At 43.4% G+C, this 25660-nt stretch overlaps 1 protein-coding gene across 4 annotated transcripts in view; it reads right to left on the bottom strand.

Moving 5' to 3' along the window:
* Positions 1-579: 579 nt before the first annotated feature.
* Positions 580-25660, bottom strand: part of LOC139755963 (glucose dehydrogenase [FAD, quinone]-like) — a 52683-nt gene continuing 27602 nt past the window's right edge. For all 4 annotated transcript variants that reach the window (XM_071674819.1, XM_071674813.1, XM_071674828.1 and 1 more), the window contains 13 exons: positions 24201-24439; positions 23153-23355; positions 20618-20807; positions 18451-18585; positions 15678-15799; positions 15036-15092; positions 13576-13689; positions 13331-13487; positions 12258-12415; positions 10313-10490; positions 6182-6255; positions 5209-5360; positions 580-867 (listed from right to left, as the gene is read on the bottom strand). In XM_071674819.1, coding sequence (XP_071530920.1) covers positions 717-867; positions 5209-5360; positions 6182-6255; positions 10313-10490; positions 12258-12415; positions 13331-13487; positions 13576-13689; positions 15036-15092; positions 15678-15799; positions 18451-18585; positions 20618-20807; positions 23153-23355; positions 24201-24336 — 1827 coding nt within the window. In that variant the 5' untranslated portion in view covers positions 24337-24439 and the 3' untranslated portion in view covers positions 580-716. The remainder of the gene's footprint in view (positions 868-5208; positions 5361-6181; positions 6256-10312; positions 10491-12257; positions 12416-13330; positions 13488-13575; positions 13690-15035; positions 15093-15677; positions 15800-18450; positions 18586-20617; positions 20808-23152; positions 23356-24200; positions 24440-25660) is intronic.

Raw genomic sequence — 25660 nt, 5'->3', positions numbered from 1 at the left:
TTCCATTGACAGCACATCGACCCCTGTATACCACATCATTCCAATGCACTTTAGCACCTGCATGCCTTTCAACCTCCTGCATGTTCAGGAACTGTTGATCAAAATCTTTTTCATTCCATCCTTCCATCTCCAAATTGTTATCCATGTGCTCCTTGTTCCCTCCATTTCTGACTCATATATCTTCTTTGTCAACCTCCCCACACTCTTTCTCTTCATATGTCCAAATCATTGCAGCACACCCTCTTCAGCTCTCAAACACACTCATTTTGTTACCATGCCTCTTTCTTACCTTTTCATTACATACTCAATCATACTAACACCCACCTCATGCTCTCCTCAAACATTTCAATTCCAACACATCCACCTTCCTCCGTTGAAATATTGTTAACGAGATGACTTTTAATAAGGCCTCAGTTGCTCATGTCATCTTAGCTAACACTGAATAAATATGTATATGTACTGATGACTGTAAAACTTAATCAAGCTTACATTATATTGATGTAAACTGTAATCATGAACCTATATTCATAGTGAACATATGTCTAGGAGACATTTACTTATTTATTCTTTAGAAGGCTTTAATGTTTTTAATTTTGTTTTTCACATTGCTCTACATTTTCCTTATAAATTCTGTACATAGCTATAAGTCCATATTTGCCTAACAGGGTCAGTGATTGGAAATTATTTACAGTTACATTAGTCTAATGACTATCCCCTCAGAGGGGTTGAATAGGAATTTTCCAGTCGCGTTTGATAATATCAGCAGCTCGCTCTCCAATCATAATAACTGGAGCATTAAGGTTCCCAGATGTTATTTGTGGCATGATTGAGGCATCCACCACACGCACCCCTGACACTCCTCTTAACCTGTTGGGAGATATAACTTGAGTTACTCGGCATTCATTGAACAGTTTGATGATTTAGATTATTTTTTCTGCCTGAGTGTAGTAGTGTCAGGAGCTAAGCCTTCAAGGAAGGCGTCTCACTTTATTCCTTCATTTGCTCTTACTTTTAGAAAATGATAGCACCTGTACAAAGTATCCAGCCTGCCTGTTGCTCCTCTTGGTTGCCTTTTATAACATGCAAGAGATAAATGGATAGTATTCACTTCCTCCATCTGTAGGGGTGAATAATATTGATAATGACGATAATAAAACTTGTGATCATAATATTTATGATAATTATGACAGTGATAACAAAAATCATAATTATGATATGCAGGAAATATGTATATTTTTTCATGCTTACCTTTCCCACCTTTTTGTTTAGTGCCAGGAATAGACCAACTGAGCCTTGAAGGAAAAATCCTTACTAATTGTTGTAGTCTGTTTGTTAAATTTGATTTTGAAATGTTATCAATACAAAAGAGGAGGATATTTTTCCCTTCTTAGTTGCCTTTTTTAACATGCAGGAGATAAGTGTTTTGTATTATTTATCTTCTATCCCTATTGATAATGCTAATAATGATAATGATAATAATCATAATGATGATAGTAATAATAATAATAATAATCATAATCAATGCAAGAGTTCTGGAGAGAGGGGCGGGTATGCAGTCTGCTTGGGATGAGAGGGCCTGGGAAGTGAGTCAGTTGTTGTTTGCTGTTGATACAGCTGTAGTGGCTGATTTGAGTGAGAAACTGCAGAAGTTGATGACTGAGTTTGGAAAAGTGTGTGAAAGAAGAAAGTTGAGAGTAAATGTGAATAAGGGCAAGGTTATTAGGTTCAGTAGGGTTGAGGGACAAGGTAACTTGGATGTAAGTTTGAATGGAGAAAGATTAGAGGAAGTTAAGTGTTTTAGATATCTGGGAGTGGACTTAGCAGCGAATGGAACTATGGAAGCGTAAATGAGTAACAGGGTGGGGGAGGAGGTGAAGGTTTTGGGAGCGATGAAGAACTTGTGGAAGAAGAGAATGTTATCTCGCTGGAGAGCAAAAATGGGTATGTATGAAGGAATAGTAGTTCCAACAATATTATGTGGTTGCGAGGCATGGGCTATAGATAGTGTTGTGTGAAGAAGGGTGGATGTGTTGGAAATGAAATGCTTGAGGACAATATGTGATGTGAGATGGTTTGATTAAGTAAGTAATGAAAGGGTAAGAGAGATGTATGGAAATAAGAGTGTGGTTGAGAGAGCAGAAGAGGGTGTGTTGAAATGGTTTGGACATATAGAGAGAATGAGTGAGGAAAGATTGACAAAGAGGATGTATGTGTCAGAGGAGAAGCTGGAGACCAAATTGAAGGTGGAAGGATGGAGTGAAAAAGATTTTGAGCTACTGGGGCCTGAACATACAGGAGGGTGAAAGGCATGCAAGGAACAGAGTGAATTGGAGCGATGTGGTATACTGGGGTTGACATGCTGTCAGTGGACTGAACCAGGGCATGTGAAACGTCTGGGGTAATCCATGGAAATGTCTGTAGGGCTTGGATGTGGATAGGGAGCTGTGGTTTCAGTGCATTACACATGACATATATACATGTGTATATATGTATATGTCTGTGTATATGTATGAATGTGTATATGTTATGTATATATGTATATGTGCATATATGGGCAGTTATGTATTGAAGTGGAATTTATTAAAAAAGGGGGGATGACTGTGTTGTTGACTGGTTGGTAAGGTTATTTAATGTATGTATGACTCATACATGCAATTGAGTGGGAGATGTATAAAAGAAAGAGACAGGAGGCCAAGAGAAAGGTGCAAGAGGTGAAAAAGAGGGCAAATGAGAGTTGGGGTGGGAGAGTATCATTAAATTTTAAGGAGAATAAAAAGATGTTCTGGAAGGAGGTAAATAAAGTGTGTAAGACAAGGGAACAAATGGGAACTTCAGTGAAGGGCGCAAATGGGGAGGTGATAACAAGTAGTGGTGATGTGAGAAGGAGATGGAGTGAGTATTTTGAAGGTTTGTTGAATGTGTTTGATGATAGAGTGGCAGATTTAGGGTGTTTTGGTCGAGATGGTGTGCAAAGTGAGAGGGTTAGGGAAAATGATTTGGTAAACAGAGAAGAGGTAGTAAAAGCTTTGCGGAAGATGAAAGCCGGCAAGGCAGCAGGTTTGGATGGTATTGCAGTGGAATTTATTAAAAAAGGGGGTGACTGTATTGTTGACTGGTTGGTAAGGTTATTTAATGTATGTATGACTCATGGTGAGGTGCCTGAGGATTGGCGGAATGCGTGCATAGTGCCATTGAACAAAGGCAAAGGGGATAAGAGTGAGTGCTCAAATTACAGAGGTATAAGTTTGTTGAGTATTCCTGGTAAATTATATGGGAGGGTATTGATTGAGAGGGTGAAGGCATGTACAGAGCATCAGATTGGGGAAGAGCAGAGTGGTTTCAGAAGTGGTAGAGGATGTGTGGATCAGGTGTTTGCTTTGAAGAATGTATGTGAGAAATACTTAGAAAAGCAAATGGATTTGTATGTAGCATTTATAGATCTGGAGAAGGCATTTGATAGAGATGCTCTGTGGAAGGTATTAAGAATATATGGTGTGGGAGGCAAGTTGTTAGAAGCAGTGAAAAGTTTTTATCGAGGATGTAAGGCATGTGTACGTGTAGGAAGAGAGGAAAGTGATTGGTTCTCAGTGAATGTAGGTTTGCGGCAGGGGTGTGTGATGTCTCCATGGTTGTTTAATTTGTTTATGGATGGGGTTGTTAGGGAGGTAAATGCAAGAGTTTTGGAAAGAGGGGCAAGTATGAAGTCTGTTGGGGATGAGAGAGCTTGGGAAGTGAGTCAGTTGTTGTTCGCTGATGATATAGCGCTGGTGGCTGATTCATGTGAGAAACTGCAGAAGCTGGTGACTGAGTTTGGTAAAATGTGTGAAGGAAGAAAGTTAAGAGTAAATGTGAATAAGAGCAAGGTAATTAGGTACAGTAGGGTTGAGGGTCAAGTCAATTGGGGGGTAAGTTTGAATGGAGAAAAACTGGAGGAAGTAAAGTGTTTTAGATATCTGGGAGTGGATCTGGCAGTGGATGGAACCATGGAAGCGGAAGTAGATCATAGTAAATCTGCAGGGGAGGAATGATAATAAGAATGATAAGGATAATGATAATGATGATGATCAGATTGATTAGCAACATTTTTTGGTACTTGATTGTAGTTTCCCTTGTCAGCAAGATAGTGCCAGGAAACAGATGAAGAAAGACACATCCACTCACATACACATATATGTATATATACACACATACATGTGCATGAAAGAAAAGAGAAAAATGATAACATATACATTCTCCTCCTCTCCCTACACTTAGTTGTTTACCCTCTGCATTAGTGAGGCAGCAGCAGGAAACAGATGAAGGAAGGCCACATCTGCTCACATTTATACACAAGCTGTCATGTGTAATGCACCAAAACCACTGATCCCTAACCACAAGTAGGCCCTACAGACCTTTCCATGGTTTACCCCAGACATTTCACATGCCCTTGTTTAATCAACTGACAGCACTTTTAGCCTGGCATACCACATCACTCCAAGTCACTTTATTCTGTGCATACCTTTCACCCTCTTGCATGTTCAGTCCTCAATTGCTCAAAATTTTTTTACTCCATCCTTCCATCTCCAATTAGATCTCCTCATTTATATTATATTTTTATGCTGTAGTTTTTGTGTAAAGAAATAATGATGATACCTGAGTGTCAGCATTAATCCACTCCCAGTTTGATGGATTAGACCTGATATACCTGCTGCCAGATACTTCCTCCAAACATCAAACACACATCCTCAACTCATGCCCATTGTATTGAAATGAAATAATATCACATTTGGTGGTATCACATTAGCCATTGTTACAGAATATAACAAAATGTGGTTGTGAACATGATGTGCAAAGGCTTGGCAGTCAGATTTATGGGACTTTTATGAAGACCTTTGGACTTTCTCTTTTATTCAGTTATGTGTAGAATAGTGTACTACAACTTTGATATCCACTGTAATATAGGTTTGTATGTATGGTATTCAGACAAGACACATGGACAAAACTTAGCACTGTCCTGAGATTTCATAATTATGAAGAGTCTTGTGAAATTAGATTACTCCCATTTATTCTAGTCTTATAAACATTTATGCATAATCTTTATACTAGAGAGTGTCTGGATGAAATCATATGTAATACTAATCAGTTGATAGAAAATAGCAAGGCATAGCATCAGGACAACCTATAGAGCTACAGCTGCAGTCACTTTATACACATACATAGTATACCTACTTGAGTGTATGGTCAACAACACCGTAGGGATCAGAGGCAGGTGCCATCTTGCAGGTACCAGCAGGATGGTAAGTGGTCTGGGCCATGTGACGAGTGTAGCAAGCCCAATAGTTGTCTGACCCATACACCTCATGCTCACACCCTGGCAACACCTGGAAAATGAATATCACTTGTTAACACTTCTCTCTGTTCAGAACTTATGAACACTGAATACATTGATACTAATTAACAGTGAATATCACTTTTGTGGTAGAGAACACCAGTGCTGGATAATGATGAAAATGGAAATGACACATGTAAGATGACATTTAGATAAGTCTGCATCAACATATCATAGCTGTATATTAACAGCTAGACTTCGCTTCATTCTTTTGTTTTTCCCTCTTCATATAACCTTTCATCTTTTAAGAGTCTGGTCAACACAAACACTTGCAGAACCCTGATTAATTTTTACTCTCTTTCCCTGTAATTTTTTTCTTCCACCCATGATGCCCATTCCCTATCAGTCACTGTAAAAAGAATAAACCAGAGAAAAATAACAGTGACACATAATTCACAGTATGACATGTCGCAACACTAATACCAAGTATTGCTAAGTAAGAAACACCAAACAGATGATACAGGGTGTATTAGATGAAGACACAGGGTGTTGTCGGAGAGGATACAGGATCCTGCAGGAGAAGACACAAGGTAAGACTCAAGCTGTAGTGGGAGAAGGAGCTAGATGAAGTAGGATTTAATTGAGTTATCAGAAGGCTCAATGAAAAGAGACTGTGAAGGGAATGTATATAAGGAAAGAGACTGTGAAGGGAATGTATATAAGGAAGGTAAGGTGTTGAGGGTTAGGGAGTTGAACAAAGTGGTGTGTCAGGATGTTAAGTGAGGATGTTTAGTGGGGGTATTGAGGGGATGCTGAACAGTGGTTTTGAGGAGATTGTTCAGTGGAGGTGTTTAGCAGGTGTGATCAGCTTACCTGGTCATGGAACTTTGCCTCATGGTCAACCCTGAGGGCCGAAGCGTTGCCCAGTGCCAACACAAACCTTACACCTGTAACACAAAACCATTAAAGTATATCTGTGGAACACATAACCTGTAGGAAGGAGAAAATGGAAACATGTATACGGGAGAAAGAATACTTCCCACGTATTTCCAGTGTGTCATAAAAGGCGACTAAAAGGGGAGGGTGAGCGGGGGGCTGGAAATCCTTCCCTCCAGTGGCAAATATGTATGAAAAAAATGGCGAATATGTATAAAAATATTCTTTCACACTCAGTCTCTAGCTTTCATGTGTAATGTACTGAAACCACAGCTCCCTTTCCACATCCAGGCCCCACAAAACTTTCCATGGTTTACCCTAGATGCTTCACATGCCCTGGTTCAATCCATTGACAGCATGTCCACCCCGGTATACCACATCGTTCCAGTTCACTCTATTCCTTGCAAGTCTTTCACCCTCCTGTATGTTCAGGCCCTGATTGCTCAAAATCTTTTTCACTCCATCCTTCCCCCTCCAATTTGGTCTCCCACTTCTCCTCTCCTCGTTCCCTCCACCTCTGACACATATATCCTCTTTGTCAATCTTTCCTCACTCATTCTCTCCATGTGACCAAACTCTTTGTCAATCTTTTCTCACTCATTCTCTCCATGTGACCAAATCATTTCAATACACCCTCTTCTGCTCTCTCAGCTACACTCTTTTAATTACCACACATCTCTCTTACCCTTTCATTACTTACTCGATCAAACGACCTCACATCACATATTGTCCTCAGACATTTCATTTCCAACACATCCACCCTCCTCCACACAACCTTATCTATAGCTCATGCCTTGCAACCATATAACATTGTTAGAACCATTATTCCTTCAAACAAACCCATTTTTGCTCTCCGAGATAACTTTCTCGTCTTCCACACAGTCTTCAATGCTCCCAGAACCTTTGCCCCCTCCCCAACCCTGTGAATCACTTCCACTTCCATGGTTCCATCCACTGCTAAATCCACTCCCAGATATCTAAAACACTTCTTCCTCCAGTTTTTCTCCTTTCAAACTTACCTCCCAGTTAACTTGTCCCTCAACCCTACTGAACCCAATAACCTTGCTCTTATTCACATTTGCTCACAGCTTTCTTCTTTCACACACTTTACATAACTCAGTCACCAGCTTCTGCAGTTTCTCACCCGAATCAGCCACCAGTGCTGTATCATCAGGGAACAACAACTGACTCTTCCCAAGTTCTCTCATCCACAACAGACTGCATACTTACCCCTCTTTCCAAAACTCTTGCATTCACCTCCCTAACAATCCCATCCATAAACAAATTAACCATGGAGACATCATGCACCCCTGCCACGAACTGACATTCACTGGGAACTAATCACTTCCCTCTCTTCCTACTCGTACACATGCCTTACATCCTTGATAAAAACTTTTCACTGCTTCCAGCAACTTACCTCTCACACCATATACTCTTAATACCTTCTACAAAGCATCTCTGTCAACTTTATCATATGCCTTCTCGAGATCCATGAATGCTACATACAAATCCATCTGTTTTTCTAAGTATTTCTCGCATGCATTCTTCAAAGCAAACACCTGATCCACACATCCTCTACCACTTCTGAAACCACACTCCTCTTCCCCAATCTGATGCTCTGTACATGCCTTTACCCCCTCAGTCAATACCTTCCCATATAATTTCCCAGGAGTACTCACCAAACTTATACTTCTGTAATTTGAAGATTCACCTTTATCCCCTTTGCCTTTGTATAATGGCACTATGCATGCATTCTGCCAATCCTCAGGCACTTCACCATGAACCATACATACACTGAATATCCTTACCAACCAGTCGACAACACAGTCACCCCCTTTTTTAATAGATTCCACTGCAATACCATCCAAACCCACCGCCTTGCTGGCTATCATTTTCCTCAGTGCTTTCACTACCTCTTCTCTGTTCACCAAGCTATTCTCCTTAACCCTATCACTTCACACACCACCTCGACCAAAACACCCTGTATCTGCCACTGTATCATCAAACACATTCAACAAACCTTCAAAATACTCACTCCATCTCCTTCTCACCTCACCACTACTTGTTATTACCTCCCATTAGCCCCCTTCACCAATGTTCCCATTTGTCTCTTGTCTTACGCACTATATTTACCTCCTTCTAAAACATCTTTTCATTCTCTCTAAAATTTAATGATACCCTCTCACCCCAACTCTCATTTGGCCTCTTTTTCACCTCTTGCACCTTTCTCTTGACTTCTTACTTCTTTCTTTTATACATCTCCCAGTCATTCACCCTACTTCCCTGCAAAAATCGACCAAACGCTTCTCTTTTCTCTTTCACCAATAATATATATACATATCTATGCATTACACATGACAGCTAGAGAATGGATTTGCGATGATGTGGCCTTTGTTTGTCTGTCCTTGGCACTTCCTTACTGATGTGGAAATCAGCAATCAAGTATGAAAAAAAAATATATATATGGTATATGAACATAGCCAACAGGATGCAAGCACTATATACCCACAGGCCAACCAATAGGATGCAAGCACTATATACCCACAGGCCAGTGGCAAGCAGCAGGCATTTCTTTCCTGGATAAGGTACCTGCTAGTCAGTAGCTGACACTTGGCTTCTAGGTACTTGCAGGCCAGAGGCAGGCATTGGTCTTGCTTTCAAGCCAGGTCCAAAGGCGAGTACTGATCCCATTTCCAGGCCAGGTACCTGCAGGACAGTGGCAGGCATAGGTCTCTTAGGCCAGGTACCTGCAGGACAGTGGCAGGCATAGGTCTCTTAGGCCAGGTACCTGCAGGCCAGCATCAGGCACTGGTCTCCCAGTCCAGGTACCTTCAGGCCAGCGGCAAGCACTATCTTCTTGGGCCAGGCACTTGAATCCCAATAGTTGACACTGGTTTCCCTGGCCAGGTACCCAAAGGCCACTGACAGGCACTGGTCTCCTAAGCCAGGTACTTACAGGCAGGCTCTGATCTCCTATGCCAGGTACAGCATCACATGCTAGGTCACTCACTAGGTCATTGCAGTTAACCTTATTTGTTCCTAGTAGTCAGATAATGCAATGTAAATGGAATTTCTGTCATGTGATAATGGTAATGATGACCTGATTAATGCATCTGTGATGATTATTGTGAAGTGGTTTAATATATAATGAAACAAAAGTGATGATTTTAAGAATGACAAAAGGTGAAAGAGCTGGTGATGTTATCTGTAGCTATGTTGTATGCCATCCATCCATTTATTACTTGTAATACAATTTGCACCCACATTAAGTGGATCAGATATGTAAATCCTGATATTATTTCCTACAAAACATCAGATGATATTCAAAATCAACAAATGGCATATTTCTCATACTATAGTAACATGTCAGAACCAATCACTTTCCACACTTAACCAGAAGATAACTTTACATTTTCATTTGCTCATATCTAGTGCCTTTATTATCTCATTCAGTCGGTCTCTTGACCTCACACTACCTGGTATGAGGTCTCCCTCTCCTTGTTTTACCTATAACCGTCACATTCTTCTTACATAACAAATATTCTAGGAGGACAGACTTTGTAATCAGGATTTTCATTCTCTTGTATGGGAAATTTTTCAGTACACATTTTTTCATGCATCTTGATTCTTTATTTCACCTTCTTTAACTTCCTAGATTATGGATATCGTTCTTTAATACAGTGAAATCTGTTATTCATTTACTTTCATATCTTTTTTTTTTTTGCCGCTGTCTCCCGCGTTTGCGAGTTAGCGCAAGGAAACAGACGAAAGAAATGGCCCAACCCACCCCTATACACATGTATATACATACACGTCCACACACACAAATATACATACCTACACAGCTTTCCATGGTTTACCCCAGACGCTTCACATGCCCTGATTCAATCCACTGACAGCACGTCAACCCCGGTATACCACATTGATCCAATTCACTCTATTCCTTGCCCTCCTTTCACCCTCCTGCATGTTCAGGCCCCGATCACACAAAATCTGTACATATCTAGAAAATGATATCATATTGTCAACTTCTAAGACTTTTATACCCATCACCATATCATCACTGACCTCGAACAAAGGTGGTGACATCATCAGGGTGACTGAGGAAGTTTGGGTCGATGAGTGGAGGTTGGCGGGGGTCACGTGACTTCAGGCGTACTGACCCTCTGCTCTTGGGTCGGGTCAACATGGGCCCTATGTTAAACCCGTCCAGACCCAAGATCGACCCATAATATTCCTTGAAGAACTGTGAGGACAGATCTGAGTGAGATGCTGGGATATTGTGTGATGGGGGGAGTGTATGGTGAAGGGAATGTGGTGATGGGAGTGTATGGTGGTGGGAGTGTGTGATGATGAGAGTTTATGGCGGTAGAATTTTATGCACACCCACTTGCATGTGATTACTACTTGTGTGTTATAGAGACAGAGTTTTGCATTTATGTTACACACACACACACACACACACACACACACACACACACACACACACACACATGCACACACTTTATGGACGTTTTTGGTGTAGCTGTTAGCATTACAGACTGTCATGCATGCACAGGCCATGTTGCATCAAACCCTCATAGGTTAAAGACCTGGTTGCAGCAGCAGGCCCACAGTTCACCCAGCTTTTCATCCTTCCTCAGGGGCTGGTTGAGAGAATGGGTACCTGCCATAAGCTATGGTTTGTGTGTGTGTGTGTGTGTGTGCATACATATATAGGAGTAAAGGCATAGTTGTAGATCAAGAAGACTTGGCAACAAATAGTAATCACAAATAATAACACACTTCATGCTAAACAAGTTACCATTTTTTTTATAAAAGTGGGAGTTTGTGATAATGAGAGTGTTGGTGGTGGTTTGGATGAAGTGGTAGAGCTGATATATCAGGTAATGTGGATTCTTTGTTGGTAGAGCGAAAAAGATTTTGAGCAGTCGGTGCCTGAACATACAGGAGGGTGAGAGGTGTGCAAGGAATAGAGTGAAATGGAACAATGTGGTATACTGGGGCTGACATGCTGTCAATGGACTGAACCAGGGCATGTGAAATGTCTGGGATAAACCATGGAAAGGTTTGTGGGACCTGGACGTAGATAGGGAGCTGTGGTTTCAGTGCATTACACACAACAGCTGGAGACTGAGTGTGAACGAATGTGGCCTTTTTTTTTTTCTGTCTTCCTGGTGCTACCTCACTGAAGCAGGGAGTAGCAATGCTATTTCCTGTGGGGTGGGGTAGCACTAAGAAGAGATGAAGGCAAGCAAGTATGAATCTGTACATGTGTATATGTGTGTATGTTTGTGTATATGTATGTATATGTGTATATGTTGATTTATTTATTATTTTATTATACTCAATCCCTGTTTCCTGCATGAAAGTAAAACCCACATTGGAAAATTAAAAGATTTCTGAGAGCTGTATATTTGTAGCACCTTATTCTTGAACTTTCTTTGGGATCACAGTATTGACCAAAATACAGAGTTCTCAAAATTCAGTTTTGTTTTCAAGTTATGGGTTATCTTCATGCATGAATACTATATTAGACAATTTACTTTTGTTGTAGACCTAAAAGGATGTTTTGGTAATTGTTTTTTTAAGAATTTCTATAAATCCCAGGAACATGTCAGAAGCTATCATGACTCTGTCACACAGAAAGTTGCTTATGGCAACGTGAAGAAAAAAAGTTGCCATAAGCAGAAAAAAAGATTAAAAAAATTGAACATATTTTGATTAAAGACTGCTACAAAAAGTGGGGTGATGATGAAATAGACAGTTAGAGATAGTTATGTTTATTTACAGAGTGGGTGTAGCAGCTCAGAGATAGCAATGGAGGTTATCCTCAGAGAACCCTGGTTAGTGTGTGATTGAATAAATATAGGAGGTCTTCAGCCCACCTTTCATAATTTGACTCACATTTACCTATACCTGTATACATATGCTCAAATGTGGTGGTTATCTGTAATGTCTTGTCTGCAACATTGCGTGTGGCCTAGTAAATAAGATGATTGAATCGACTTACGTCTCTCCTAAAGCCAATGAGGTCTGTGATGAGAAGACCAGAATCGATACCTGGAGATCCAGATATGAAGAGATACTGTAGCTCTGGCCACAAGGGGTCACCCTCCTCTGCCAAGTTCCATGCATTCCCCTCCACAGCAAATGGGGAGGTGAGCGGTCCTGCAGTGCACCAGTAATCCCTGTTACAATCCTGACTCAGTTTCATTTAAGTATAAGCATGCTAAATTAGTGTCCCCTATCACCACTGGTGTCCCTGACAGTAAGAAGACCTGTTGTCAACATTGCTCGGTCATCATACTGAAGATTAACTTTAAAACATCAGGGGTTCAAGTCCTTTGCCTTGAAATGAGAATTTTTGTACTTAAAAGTTAAGGCCCTTATATTTTGGGGGTAAATTTCTCCCATTAAAGGGCATAGAATACCATATCTATAGACTTAAAATGCCACACAGGGGAAAATAAGGCCTTGTACACAGCACTGTGAAGGTTTGTGAGAAATGGATTGAGATGCTGGTGTGGCAGGAAACAACTTTTGGCAGAGGAAACAAAATGACCATCCCACATGTTGAGATTTCTAGGCGCACTTGGCACCAAGAAAACACTATCTGGTGGCTGCTTCCTGCAACACCTTGTCAGTGCCTCACCTCATTCAGGAGATCAAGACCCTGTGGACTCAGATCATGGACCTAGAATACTTCAGGAACTCTGCCAATTCCATGCCTAGACATTTGCAGATGGTAGTCTAGGCCAAAGGTGAGATGACACAATACTAAAATGTAAGTGTGACATAACCTCTGAAAATATAAGGGGATGCAGACAAGGTCTTTTTGTGAACTCTGTATTTTTGCACATCCTTTTAAGCAAACTCCAGACCACACATCCTCTACCAATCTTTAAAACACATTGTTCCTTATCATTCTGATGCTCTGTGCATCCATTCACCCCTCAGTCACCACTTTTTCTTACATCTAACCAGATCTATTTAAAAAAATTTATGATAATGATACTATTTGTAGCAGTAATACAGTAAGCTAGATCCTCATGTTCCCAACAGAACAGGAAATAAATCAGGAACCTTGTCTGTTGTAGAGGAAGTCCTTGATGTGGATGGGGTTGGCCAGGTTGAAGAGACTGGTGCCAGAGCCTTGCTTGACAGTCCATGTGAGGCCAAAGATGGAGGGATGGTCTTGAAAGTTAAGTCCCACTCCCGGGACATCTGCTACCACCGGGATCTGTCAGGGACACCAGTGGTGAGAGGGTACACTTCTTTGGCATGCTTGTACTTATATGTAACTAACATTAGTGTAGTAGTGTACTGACCTTATACTGCTGTAGGTGCTGTGCTGGTCCAACACCAGACACCATCAGTAAGTGCGGGGAGCCGATGGCACCTGCGGACACCACTACCTCCCGCCTGGCCAAAACTGTCCTCGCCTGCACCACAATACACACACCAACATTATCATCAACATCACGGTAACTGTTTTCATTACTATCATTGCTATGATGATCATTGTAATGACCATACCAAGAGGTATGACTTCCTGGTGGTACTACCAGGTGGTATGACTCTACCAAATGGTAGGACCTTACCAGGAGGTATGACTCTACCAAGTGGTATGACAACACCAGGTGGTACTATCAAGTGGTATAACCATACCAGGCAGTACTGCCAAGTGGTTTGACTCTACCAAGTGGTATGACCATATGTATGTAGGAAGTAGATGAACCACATGCCAAAAAACACAGGTATTATGCTAACAAATTATACACTTTGGTACAATAACAAAATTGATCATACAAAGAAGGATCAGTAGAGACCATGATTGTGATGATTATATGAAAAAGAAAATAATATTTCGTTTGAGATACTCTTTAACAATAGAAAATGTTATACATATTGTGGTATTGGGACTTTAAGATTTCAGGGTTAGATTAATTAGAAATTGGGATATAAGGTTACATGTCATGCAATTCTGGGTTCACTCAGGAGGTGAGAATATGCTGGGTGTGGGCTTACTCAGGGGCCATGCTGGGTCAGAATCACTCAGGAGTTGGGAGCATTGATGGGTCTGGGGGTCACTCAAACTCAGGGGTCAAATTAGTGGTTATCAGGGCATTTGTGTTACTAAAGGTCACCAGAACAGTTATCTCACCACATTGTGGTTTAGAGGGATAGTGACTATTAACAGGCCATTCTGAGGAGAGGTAAGAGAACAAGTTACCCAAAGGAACCCCACCAGCAGGGACTATAGGAGGACAGTTGGAGCAGAGTATCACAAGAGTTATAAAGGCTACCCAAAGCTTTGAGTCTCAGAAGGCTGTATTAAAGGCTATCCAGAGCCTTAAGTCACAAGCAGTCATCCATAGACTAGGTCACAGGAAATTTCACTTGTGGTTGAGGCCAAAATTTATCTTATGAGAGGTTTTCCAGGAACTGTGGCTGAGAGAAGACATTGGGAAACAGAGAGAGAAAACGACATTTAACTGATTTCCCTGGGGTCAGGTCAAGAGAGGGCACTTGGGAATTGGGGCACGAAATTAGCTCATGTAAGAGCTGGCATAACCAGATGGTACTTGTGACCTGGTTTACGAAAGGTCATAAGAGGTTTAGAGTTGGATTAGGTCACTCTCCTGTAGAGTTAAGATGAATGAGAGGTCAGCTTGGGCATTAGATGATGAAAGGTCCCATGAGGGTTTCACTGATAGCCTTTTTATGACAGAGAGTAACTGGAGAGGTGATGCATTCCCGTCAGGAAAATAGAGTTGTCAGGACTTACTTTATCCCTGTGTTCATATCGGACGCCCACTGCCCTTTTCTGGTCATCAAAGAGTACCTGTAATGATGAAGATGTTTACACGGGTGGCCTGGACCACCGCCACCATTAAGGTCATCCAGCTGAATGACCGCCAACATGATCATCACCTGGACGACCATCAAAATCTCCCTCACCTAACACAGTAGCAACGTCTTACTTCTCTCTTAAAACTTTGATTTCAGTGAAATTTCTCTCTGATGTCAGTTTGACGTGTGAGCTGGTGATAGTTTCTTAGATATAGTGAGTCACTACCTTAGATACAGAAGAGAGAATACTTAATATGAACATCTCTGTTATCTTATCTCTTGGAACATCTGGTGTAAGATGGGAGTCAAATTATTCTCATTGAAGGCGAAATATTCTTAAAGAGTCCTACCAACTAACAGATAATGAATAAAACTCGTAATCAATTCCGTAGGTGAGAAAACATTTAAAATGATACGTGAGCGTATCACTGTTAAGCTGGATAATCTATCTGGATATCAAGAACATTGTGCAGACCAGAGTTACAAGGCTGGAAACTACAATATTGCAATTGGTGTCCATGGACCACGTACAGGGACGAGATCCATGGACACCGTCCGTAGGGAGGAATTGACTGACCTGGGTGACATGCGCGTTGGAGATGACGTGTAAGTTATTGAGGGACTCGGCGCGCAGCAAGTACGCCTCGGCCACAGACGCCCGCCGACCATCACGCTGTGTCATGTCCGCCACAGAGAATCCTTAACCCCGGGAAACATAGCAGAAATCAAGACAGATTTTGGGATGTGGGTTCTTATAAACACACACACACAACACCACGAGTTTTTAGTTACAGTCCCACATAAACACACAACATCACAAGTGAGCACAGATCTTGGATTACAGAGCCTCATGAACACACCTGGCACCATAAGTCAGCATTAAGTCCTCATGAACACACCTGGCACCATGATTCAGCATTAAGTCCTCATGAACACACCTGGCACCATGATTCAGCATTAAGTCCTCATGAACACACCTGGCACCATAAGTCAGCATAGGTCCTCATGAACACACCTGGCACCATAAGTCAGCATTAAGTCCTCATGAACACACCTGGCACCATAAGTCAGCATAGGTCCTCATGAACACACCTGGCACCATGATTCAGCATTAAGTCCTCATGAACACACCTGGCACCATAAGTCAGCATAGGTCCTCATGAACACACCTGGCACCATGATTCAGCATTAAGTCCTCATGAACACACCTGGCACCATAAGTCAGCATTAAGTCCTCATGAACACACCTGGCACCATGATTCAGCATTAAGTCCTCATGAACACACCTGGCACCATGATTCAGCATTAAGTCCTCATGAACACACCTGGCACCATGATTCAGCATTAAGTCCTCATGAACACACCTGGCACCATGATTCAGCATTAAGTCCTCATGAACACACCTGGCACCATAAGTCAGCATTAAGTCCTCATGAACACACCTGGCACCATGATTCAGCATTAAGTCCTCATGAACACACCTGGCACCATGATTCAGCATTAAGTCCTCATGAACACACCTGGCACCATGATTCAGCATTAAGTCCTCATGAACACACCTGGCACCATGATTCAGCATTAAGTCCTCATGAACACACCTGGCACCATAAGTCAGCATTAAGTCCTCATGAACACACCTGGCACCATGATTCAGCATTAAGTCCTCATGAACACACCTGGCACCATAAGTCAGCATTAAGTCCTCATGAACACACCTGGCACCATGATTCAGCATTAAGTCCTCATGAACACACCTGGCACCATGATTCAGCATTAAGTCCTCATGAACACACCTGGCACCATGATTCAGCATTAAGTCCTCATGAACACACCTGGCACCATAAGTCAGCATTAAGTCCTCATGAACACACCTGGCACCATAAGTCAGCATTAAGTCCTCATGAACACACCTGGCACCATGATTCAGCATTAAGTCCTCATGAACACACCTGGCACCATAAGTCAGCATTAAGTCCTCATGAACACACCTGGCACCATGATTCAGCATTAAGTCCTCATGAACACACCTGGCACCATGATTCAGCATTAAGTCCTCATGAACACACCTGGCACCATAAGTCAGCATTAAGTCCTCATGAACACACCTGGCACCATAAGTCAGCATTAAGTCCTCATGAACACACCTGGCACCATGATTCAGCATTAAGTCCTCATGAACACACCTGGCACCATAAGTCAGCATTAAGTCCTCATGAACACACCTGGCACCATGATTCAGCATTAAGTCCTCATGAACACACCTGGCACCATGATTCAGCATTAAGTCCTCATGAACACACCTGGCACCATAAGTCAGCATTAAGTCCTCATGAACACACCTGGCACCATAAGTCAGCATTAAGTCCTCATGAACACACCTGGCACCATGATTCAGCATTAAGTCCTCATGAACACACCTGGCACCATAAGTCAGCATTAAGTCCTCATGAACACACCTGGCACCATGATTCAGCATTAAGTCCTCATGAACACACCTGGCACCATGATTCAGCATTAAGTCCTCATGAACACACCTGGCACCATAAGTCAGCATTAAGTCCTCATGAACACACCTGGCACCATAAGTCAGCATTAAGTCCTCATGAACACACCTGGCACCATGATTCAGCATTAAGTCCTCATGAACACACCTGGCACCCTAAGTCAGCATTAAGTCCTCATGAACACACCTGGCACCATGATTCAGCATTAAGTCCTCATGAACACACCTGGCACCATGATTCAGCATTAAGTCCTCATGAACACACCTGGCACCATGATTCAGCATTAAGTCCTCATGAACACACCTGGCACCATGATTCAGCATTAAGTCCTCATGAACACACCTGGCACCATGATTCAGCATTAAGTCCTCATGAACACACCTGGCGCCATGATTCAGCATTAAGTCCTCATGAACACACGAAAAAATGCAAATGAGGATGTAGTTGAGGTGAGGATGTAGTTGAGGTGAGGATGTAGTTGAGGTGAGGATGTAGTTGAGATGTAGTGATGGTGAACTTAGTAGTGAAGATGAAGTATAGAGTGGACACAAGATTATCTGAGATTATGTCTAGGTTGACGGCAGGCAGGCAGGCCTGGAGACCCCTGAACCTGTGTGTGTGGCGCTACGTCCAGGACGGTGGTAGCAGCAGGTGGGCAGTGTTCATCCCTCCCGCTTGCCGTAAGTTACAATGATTTCTGGCTAAGTGAACTAGGTAACCTAATTACCAGGCTACTGTTATCTACACATCATGGCTCGTCTCTGTTGCATCTACGAAAACAACATAAATCCGTGTTACGTGAAAGGTTCCCTGTGTCCCCTGGTGACCCCCAGCCTCACTACTTACCGATCTGCTCGGGACCGTTGGGATCGACGACAGAGTATCCCAGCTGCTGCCCCGCCTTCAGGAAGGCCCTCAGGAGAGGTGACCCCCATCTCTTGTCATCCACTGCTACCGGGCCTCCGCGTCCATGGTACTCGGCTGATAACACCAGACTGTAGTTAGTGTGATGTGAGTGAAGAACAGTCGTGGGGAGGGGGGGGGGGGGGTCAGGCTGTGGTATATGGCTCGGGAGGATGGAGGAGCTGGGGGGGGGGGGGTACAGACGGGTGCGGGTGCCCTCCATGGGGGGGGGGGGGGGTAGAGTCCTTACCCTTGTACGTCTGTTTGCTTGCATCTATGTTGACCCACACGACACTTCCTCTACCCATGACCCACAGACGGTACAACATCCATGGCCTCTCCCACACCAGCAGCCACACACGTAACACAAGTTAACTTTACACCCAGATGGAAACACATGCGTAACAAACTTCCCTCATCCATGTGATGTGTTACGAGGTACAGCGAACATCCCATGTGAACACTTTAACGCGCTATACACCTCCACGTGGAACCACAACACACAGCTGGAAATACCATCACTTGGATGCATCTCGTGTCTCACGTGACCATCAATGAAGGACGTCAACTTCTGAGGCTGTCAGGAAGCGTCGGGAAGACCAGCACGACGCCAGGTGGCACTCCACACCCTGTGTGTGTGTGTGTGTGTGTGTGTGTGTGTGTGTGTGTGTGTGTGTGTGTGTGTGTGTGTGTGTGTGTGTGTGTGAGTGTGAGTGTGTGTGTGTGTGTGTGTGTGTGAGTGTGAGTGTGTGTGTGTATGAGTGTGTGTGTGTGTGTGTGTGTGTGTGTGTGTGTGTGTGTGTGTGTGTGTGTGTGTGTGTGTGTGTGTGTGTGTGTGTGTGTGTGTGTGTGTGTGTGTGTGTGTGTGTGTGTGTGTGTGTGTGTGTGTGTGAAGTAACATTTATATACCTACGCTTGAGCAGGAAGGCACAACCCTTAGGTATAATGGTAACCTTTGACCTGACCATTAAGTAGCAGAGAGAGCACAGGCAAAAGCATTTCCCGGTCGAAGACATGTCGCTTATAGATGGAAAGGTTACAGGAAATGGAAAGGAAGATAATTCCACAGCGTCGCTGTGTGAGGAAAGGAGGTAAGAGAACGGTCAAGTCTCGTGTGGCTGGTGTTCACACAAAAGCTATTGGATGCAGCTAGTCACGTGCCGTGTGACCAGGTCTTTGGAAAGACAGAGAAGGGGATATATGTATCAAGAATACAGCAGTAAAGTTGATATATGATCGTTGAACACATAAATCATAATGCACATATCAACCTAACCAGGAAGTGAAGAACTTGTACACGACGACCAAAGCTGATCTAGGAGGGGAAGTGTGCCGCCTCACCACCATCTGCTGAGATGCTGTATATGAAGGAAGGAACTCGTCTGCCGCTGGTTATGTGCGACAACCTTCAGATGGGACCTGCTGCAGCTTCCCTGCTCCTCACCCCACCCCAACCCACTCCCTCCCTCCTTATGATCTCATACTTTTCTTAATTACTTTATTTTTTGTTTTGTTCTTGGGTCTTTGGACGCCTGTCTTTCATTTCAAAGGACCGTCTTTCGTATATTACAAATTCCTGATTTACTAATCTTTTCTTGACCTTTGCTCACGTGTCATCTAACACTTGCGTCACACCACTCATGCTAAGGACACACACACACACACACACACACACACTGGCAGTCCAGGTTTTCTTTTCCTAGTTACCTCGCCACCATTCCCTCTTTGTCCCTCTCAGCCCGACACTTTCCTATCATATATCTGCGTGTGTATAGCTCTCCCTCTCAGCAAGTATCTTGTGTATAGCTCTCCCTCTCAGCAAGGATCGTGTGTATAGCTCTCCCTCTCAGCAAGTATCTTGTGTATAGCTCTCCCTCTCAGCAAGGATCGTGTGTATAGCTCTCCCTCTCAGCAAGTATCTTGTGTATAGCTCTCCCTCTCAGCAAGGATCGTGTGTATAGCTCTCCCTCTTAGCAAGGATCGTGTGTATAGCTCTCCCTCTCAGCAAGGATCGTGTGTATAGCTCTCCCTCTCAGCAAGGATCGTGTGTATAGCTCTCCCTCTCAGCAAGGATCGTGTGTATAGCTCTCCCTCTCAGCAAGCATCCTACCTGTCTGGTTGTTGCGCGTGCCTTTGTAGTCCTCGGCCTTCTTGAAGTACTTGAGGACGGTGCCGTAGCCCCAGCCGGGGTTCCCCAGGGCCTCCCAGTGGTCGTAGTCCCGTCTGTTGCCTCGGACGTACATCATCCAGTTGATGGCAGACGACCCGCCCACCGCCCGTCCCAAGGGGTAGGGACACGCCTGTGTCCCAGACAGCACACGAACGAGGACATCAAAGAAAAGTTTTAAAGCAACGTCTCAGAAGGTAGAGTCGGCTGATATCTGAACAATAGATACAAAACTCCAAGCAAGCAAACATTTGGTCACATCTTAGCATAGCATTTAATTTTATTTTTCTTCACTCAGAGTTACAATAAAGAGAAGTCAGTCTAGCGTAAACATTTTCACCAACACTTCCCACTAAAGCTGCTTCCACGATCCAGACCTGAGCGAAGTTTTCCCCGTCCTGGGGAACCCCAGAAACTCATCCATAAATCAGGTAATTAATAAACTTCTGGATGTTTATTTCGCCTGTTTTTTCTCTAATAAGGTTAATCTAAGTCGGCCAAAGTAATCATTAACCTAACATAAACTAAGTCTGTTGATATCTTGCAAACAAATTCAGTACAAAAGAGCAGTTAATTCGCATCTCTCAATAGGGCAATAGTAGCCACGTCCCGCACCGCAGAGCAAGACGCGGACGGCCCTCGTCTGTTGCCTTACTGTGAGACAGCTGTTGTACCTGGCACCCGCTGAGGGTCGTCCTGTGTCGTTCCGAGGGTTACTGAGGGTCGTCCTGTGTCGTTCCGAGGGTTAGTAAGGGTCGTCCTGTGTCGTTCCGAGGGTTACTGAGGGTCGTCCTGTGTCGTTCCGAGGGTTAGTAAGGGTCGTCCTGTGTCGTTCCGAGGGTTACTGAGGGTCGTCCTGTGTCGTTCCGAGGGTTACTGAGGGTCGTCCTGTGTCGTTCCGAGGGTTACTGAGGGTCGTCCTGTGTCGTTCCGAGGGTTACTGAGGGTCGTCCTGTGTCGTTCCGAGGGTTACTAAGGGTCGTCCTGTCGACGTGCCTATATCAGAACATCTTCATAAACTATAGAGACTGTATACTACCACATAAAGTGTCCGGATGATGAGATAGCGTTCATGGTTCAACACATTACACCTTCCCCTCACTTACTACCTCAGAACCAAGCCATAAGTACCCAGAACCAGGTCATAAGTACCCCAGAACCAGGTCATAAGTACCCCAAAACCAGGCCATACGTACACCAGAACCACTCCATACATCAGTTCCAAGGAAGGAAATGCGTCGTAGGTATTTTCGATAACGGTGAAATTACTTACTGATGGTTCAGTCGGCTCCGTCATAGTCCAGATGGTCGGTATCAAGAGCAGTCATACAGCTGGAGTCGTGTTCAGCAGCAGCTGGGAGGTCACAACTGTACAGGAGATATCTGACCAGTGAGGCGTGGCCAGGTGGCACACAGGAATTCCCCAGGATACATAGGAGGCCAAGACGTCCCAGTCTCCCTCAGAAAAATCAAACCCAACAGACAGATAGACAGACATACAGACACCAACGCTAACTTGATACTAGTTTATACTTTATATGTTTGACGAATGGAGGTATGCTGGCTGAATGACCTTCACCTAGTGACTGCCATCAGACCCAACAACATGCATGCATATGGATGCACTGAGTCAGGCTTAGCGTGGTGGACAGACTGGTAATGGTCGACTCATGCGACTTATCTTGGGACACAAAGGTTTGTCGCTTTTGTGGAAATGAAAACTTAGTCTCAGAATTCTTGGTTTAGATTAGACCAATCCTTTTATAAAGACGGCAATGATGGTTCATTCCATGATAATGTCTGTCTCAATGCTTCTCTCATCAACGATGTTCGTGTGACGTTCTTCACATGATATCATGAGCTGAGGGTGTTGAGGAAAGACGGGTTACATCTACCTTGCCTGGCTGGTTGAGTTATGGCGACCGGCAGATGACACAAACCCGTTCAACTTTCACTTTCTATGTATTGTTGATCAGCCTCGCCAAGTGACTCGGAATGTTGCCCCGAGCTGTATACATCACCAAATGCGACGCTCATCCTAAGAATAACATCTCTCAGTAACTTCAGAAGGTAGCACGACAAAGAACAGAATCTTAGAGGACACCGACCAGTGGCCGCTACAGACAGTGTGTGCCGTCTTGACCGTTTTTTCATCTACCGTAATCCGACCAGAAGCATCTCTTAATCATATTCTTCGAAATGCATTTTAAGAAAATTAATTATGACCCTGGGTCTGTCTGATCGTGGCGCGACTTACTTTCTATTAACTTTTTTTTCACTCGTAGTAGGGAGTCAGGCCGGTTAGGGTAACGTAAACCAGAAAAAAATCGGATTACAGAAATATTTCATGACGAGATTAAGGAATGTTGATGAAATGTAAGAAAATTTGGCTCTCATTTTGATCGTCCTGAGGTAGGAGGGTAGCATAGTTTTGTGTGGACATTAGTTGGGGTTGTAACAACCGTGTGAGGTACTGACGTTGTTCTTGTAGTTCCTGAGGCCGTGCCTCTGGGGTGTACTCCTGTAGTTCCACTCTACGTCACTCTGCAGTAGGAACAGATTGTAGGCGGGGACCTGGGCCTCGGGTGGAGGTGGACCTCCAGACTCAAGGAGCAGCACCCGCCAGCCGGGCACCTCGGCCAGCCGAGAGGCCACTACGCTGCCGGCTGACCCCGCCCCTACTGTGGAGGAAGGAGGATCAATGGTCATGATCATGATCATACGGGTGATAGTGAAGGAGGAGATTAGGGCAAATATGAAGTTGAGGGTGAAGGTGAGTAACGATGGTAAATATGAAGGTGACGGTGAAGTATATAGAGCAAAAAGCCGAAGATGAAGATGAGAGTAAAAATTAAAGTGAGTATGCCATAAAAGTGAAGATGAAGTAAGAGTGAGTGTAAGAATAAATGTGGATGGAGGCGAAAGTTGAAAGTTAAGATAAGGGTGAAAGTGAAGGCGATCATGATGATGTCGGCAAGATGGAGAGTTGAAATAGTTAGATAAGAAAAACATGGAAAGAGTGAAGGATAAAAAACTCAAGTGCCAGAATATCCCACTGTGGTCCCATGTACACTCCCATCCCCACTATGGTCCCATGTACACTACCAACTCCCCTGTGATCCCATGTACACTCCTACCCCCACTGTAGTCCCATGTACACTCCCACTTTCACTGTGGTCCCATGTACACTCCCACTTTCACTGTGGTCCCATGTACACTACCACCGCCACTATGGTCCCATTACACTCCTACTCCACTGTGGTACCATATACACCCCTTTCTCCTCTGTGGTACAATGTACACTCCCTTCTCCACTGTTGTCCCATGTACACTCCCTTCTCCACTGTGTTCCCATGTACACTCCTTTCTCCACTGTGGTCCCATGTACACTCTCTTCTCCAGTCCCATGTACACTCTCTTCTCCGCTGTGGTCCCATGTACACTCCTTTCTCCGCTGTGGTCCCATGTACACTGCCTCTTGTGCCACAACCTCCGGTAGGACTCACAGAGAGATGAACCTGCTCACCTACGATAAAGTCATACTCCGGCAGGAGTTTGGCGAAGTCATCGTACTGGTGGTTTCCGACGCCCTTCAGGAGGCTCATCATCAACACGCGCACCAGGAACTGGGGCACCACCCGCGTCAACCCCAGCAGGCTCATCTTGCCGCGCCTCCTTCACCACGACTCGGCTACACGCTTCTCCGCGCCTCCACACCTTGCTTCACTCTTCCCAGTGCTGATATCTCCCTCAAGACCCTTCAGGCTGTAAGGAAATGTCAAAGATACATGTTGAGGTGAAACTCTACTGTTGTCTGAGGGAAAGTAACCCTCTCATTATTTTTTTTAATTTTCCAAAAGAAGGAACAGAGAAGGGGGCCAGGTGAGGATATTCCCTCAAAGGCCCAGTTCTCTGTTCTTAACGCTACCTCGCTAACGCGGGAAATGGCGAATAGTTTGAAAGAAGAAAAGAAGAATATATATATATATATATATATATATATATATATATATATATATATATATATATATATATATATATATATATATACTGGAAACTTGGTACCAATATTCCTCATAAGACTTCGTACCTAGTTTCCTCATGAAACTTGGTACCTATATACCACCAAACAGAAGACCGATAAAGAAGCTGCAGAAGTATGAGGAAGACACTCCTTTGACGGGTAGACAGTTCTCTTAGTGAGGGTAACAAAGAACACATGAGAGAGATGTTCAGGATGGTTTGGTCTTAGGACTATTGTTCATTTTGATAATTATTAACGACTTGTCAGAAGAACAAAAGTTACATCTTGATATTTTTGTGGATGATGCCAGGATCACGAGGAAAGTCAAGTTCCTCAAGAATTGCACCAACTAGAGTGGGGCCTAAGTCCACAGATGGTCTGCTACGTGGCTGATAAAAGTCATTTTAATCGATTACCAATCAATGAGAATCAGACAAAGTGAAAGGAGCCCTTGGCAGGAATATCGTCTAGCAGGAACTAAGCAGGAAGAATTTGTGTATGAGAGGCACTTGCAACTCGCCTAACCTGTCACCGGAGCCTCGTATGAACCACGACTGTAATGAAGACAAACTTTCAGGTGGCAATTATCAAAGATCTTTTTGAGGATTGAAATGCGAAATTATTAAGAAAACTGTTTACCTTGTATGTTAAGCCACAACAGAATATACTTAAGTATAAAGATAGAACAATCAGAGATCATATCATGAAATCAAGCAAAACACTTTAGAAAATATGTATACCAATACTTTATAGAATAAGAGTATTGTGCGGATGACATGAACTTAGTGATAAGACGGTGAATGTAGACGACACAAAGAAGTGTAGAAAGTTGTATGATTGTGGGAGAAGGTCCTCGAATGTAGGACTTCCTCTCCTTACCGTACTAATAGATAATTACACATGTGTACATACATACACACGTCTGCGATCATTTTTCTTGAGCATTATGACATGATCGTGGA

Source organism: Panulirus ornatus, chromosome 2, assembly GCF_036320965.1.
Source record: "Panulirus ornatus isolate Po-2019 chromosome 2, ASM3632096v1, whole genome shotgun sequence".
Taxonomy (NCBI): domain Eukaryota; kingdom Metazoa; phylum Arthropoda; class Malacostraca; order Decapoda; family Palinuridae; genus Panulirus; species Panulirus ornatus.
Note: the sequence above shows the minus strand (reverse complement) of the source record. Positions and strands in the feature narration are given on the sequence as shown.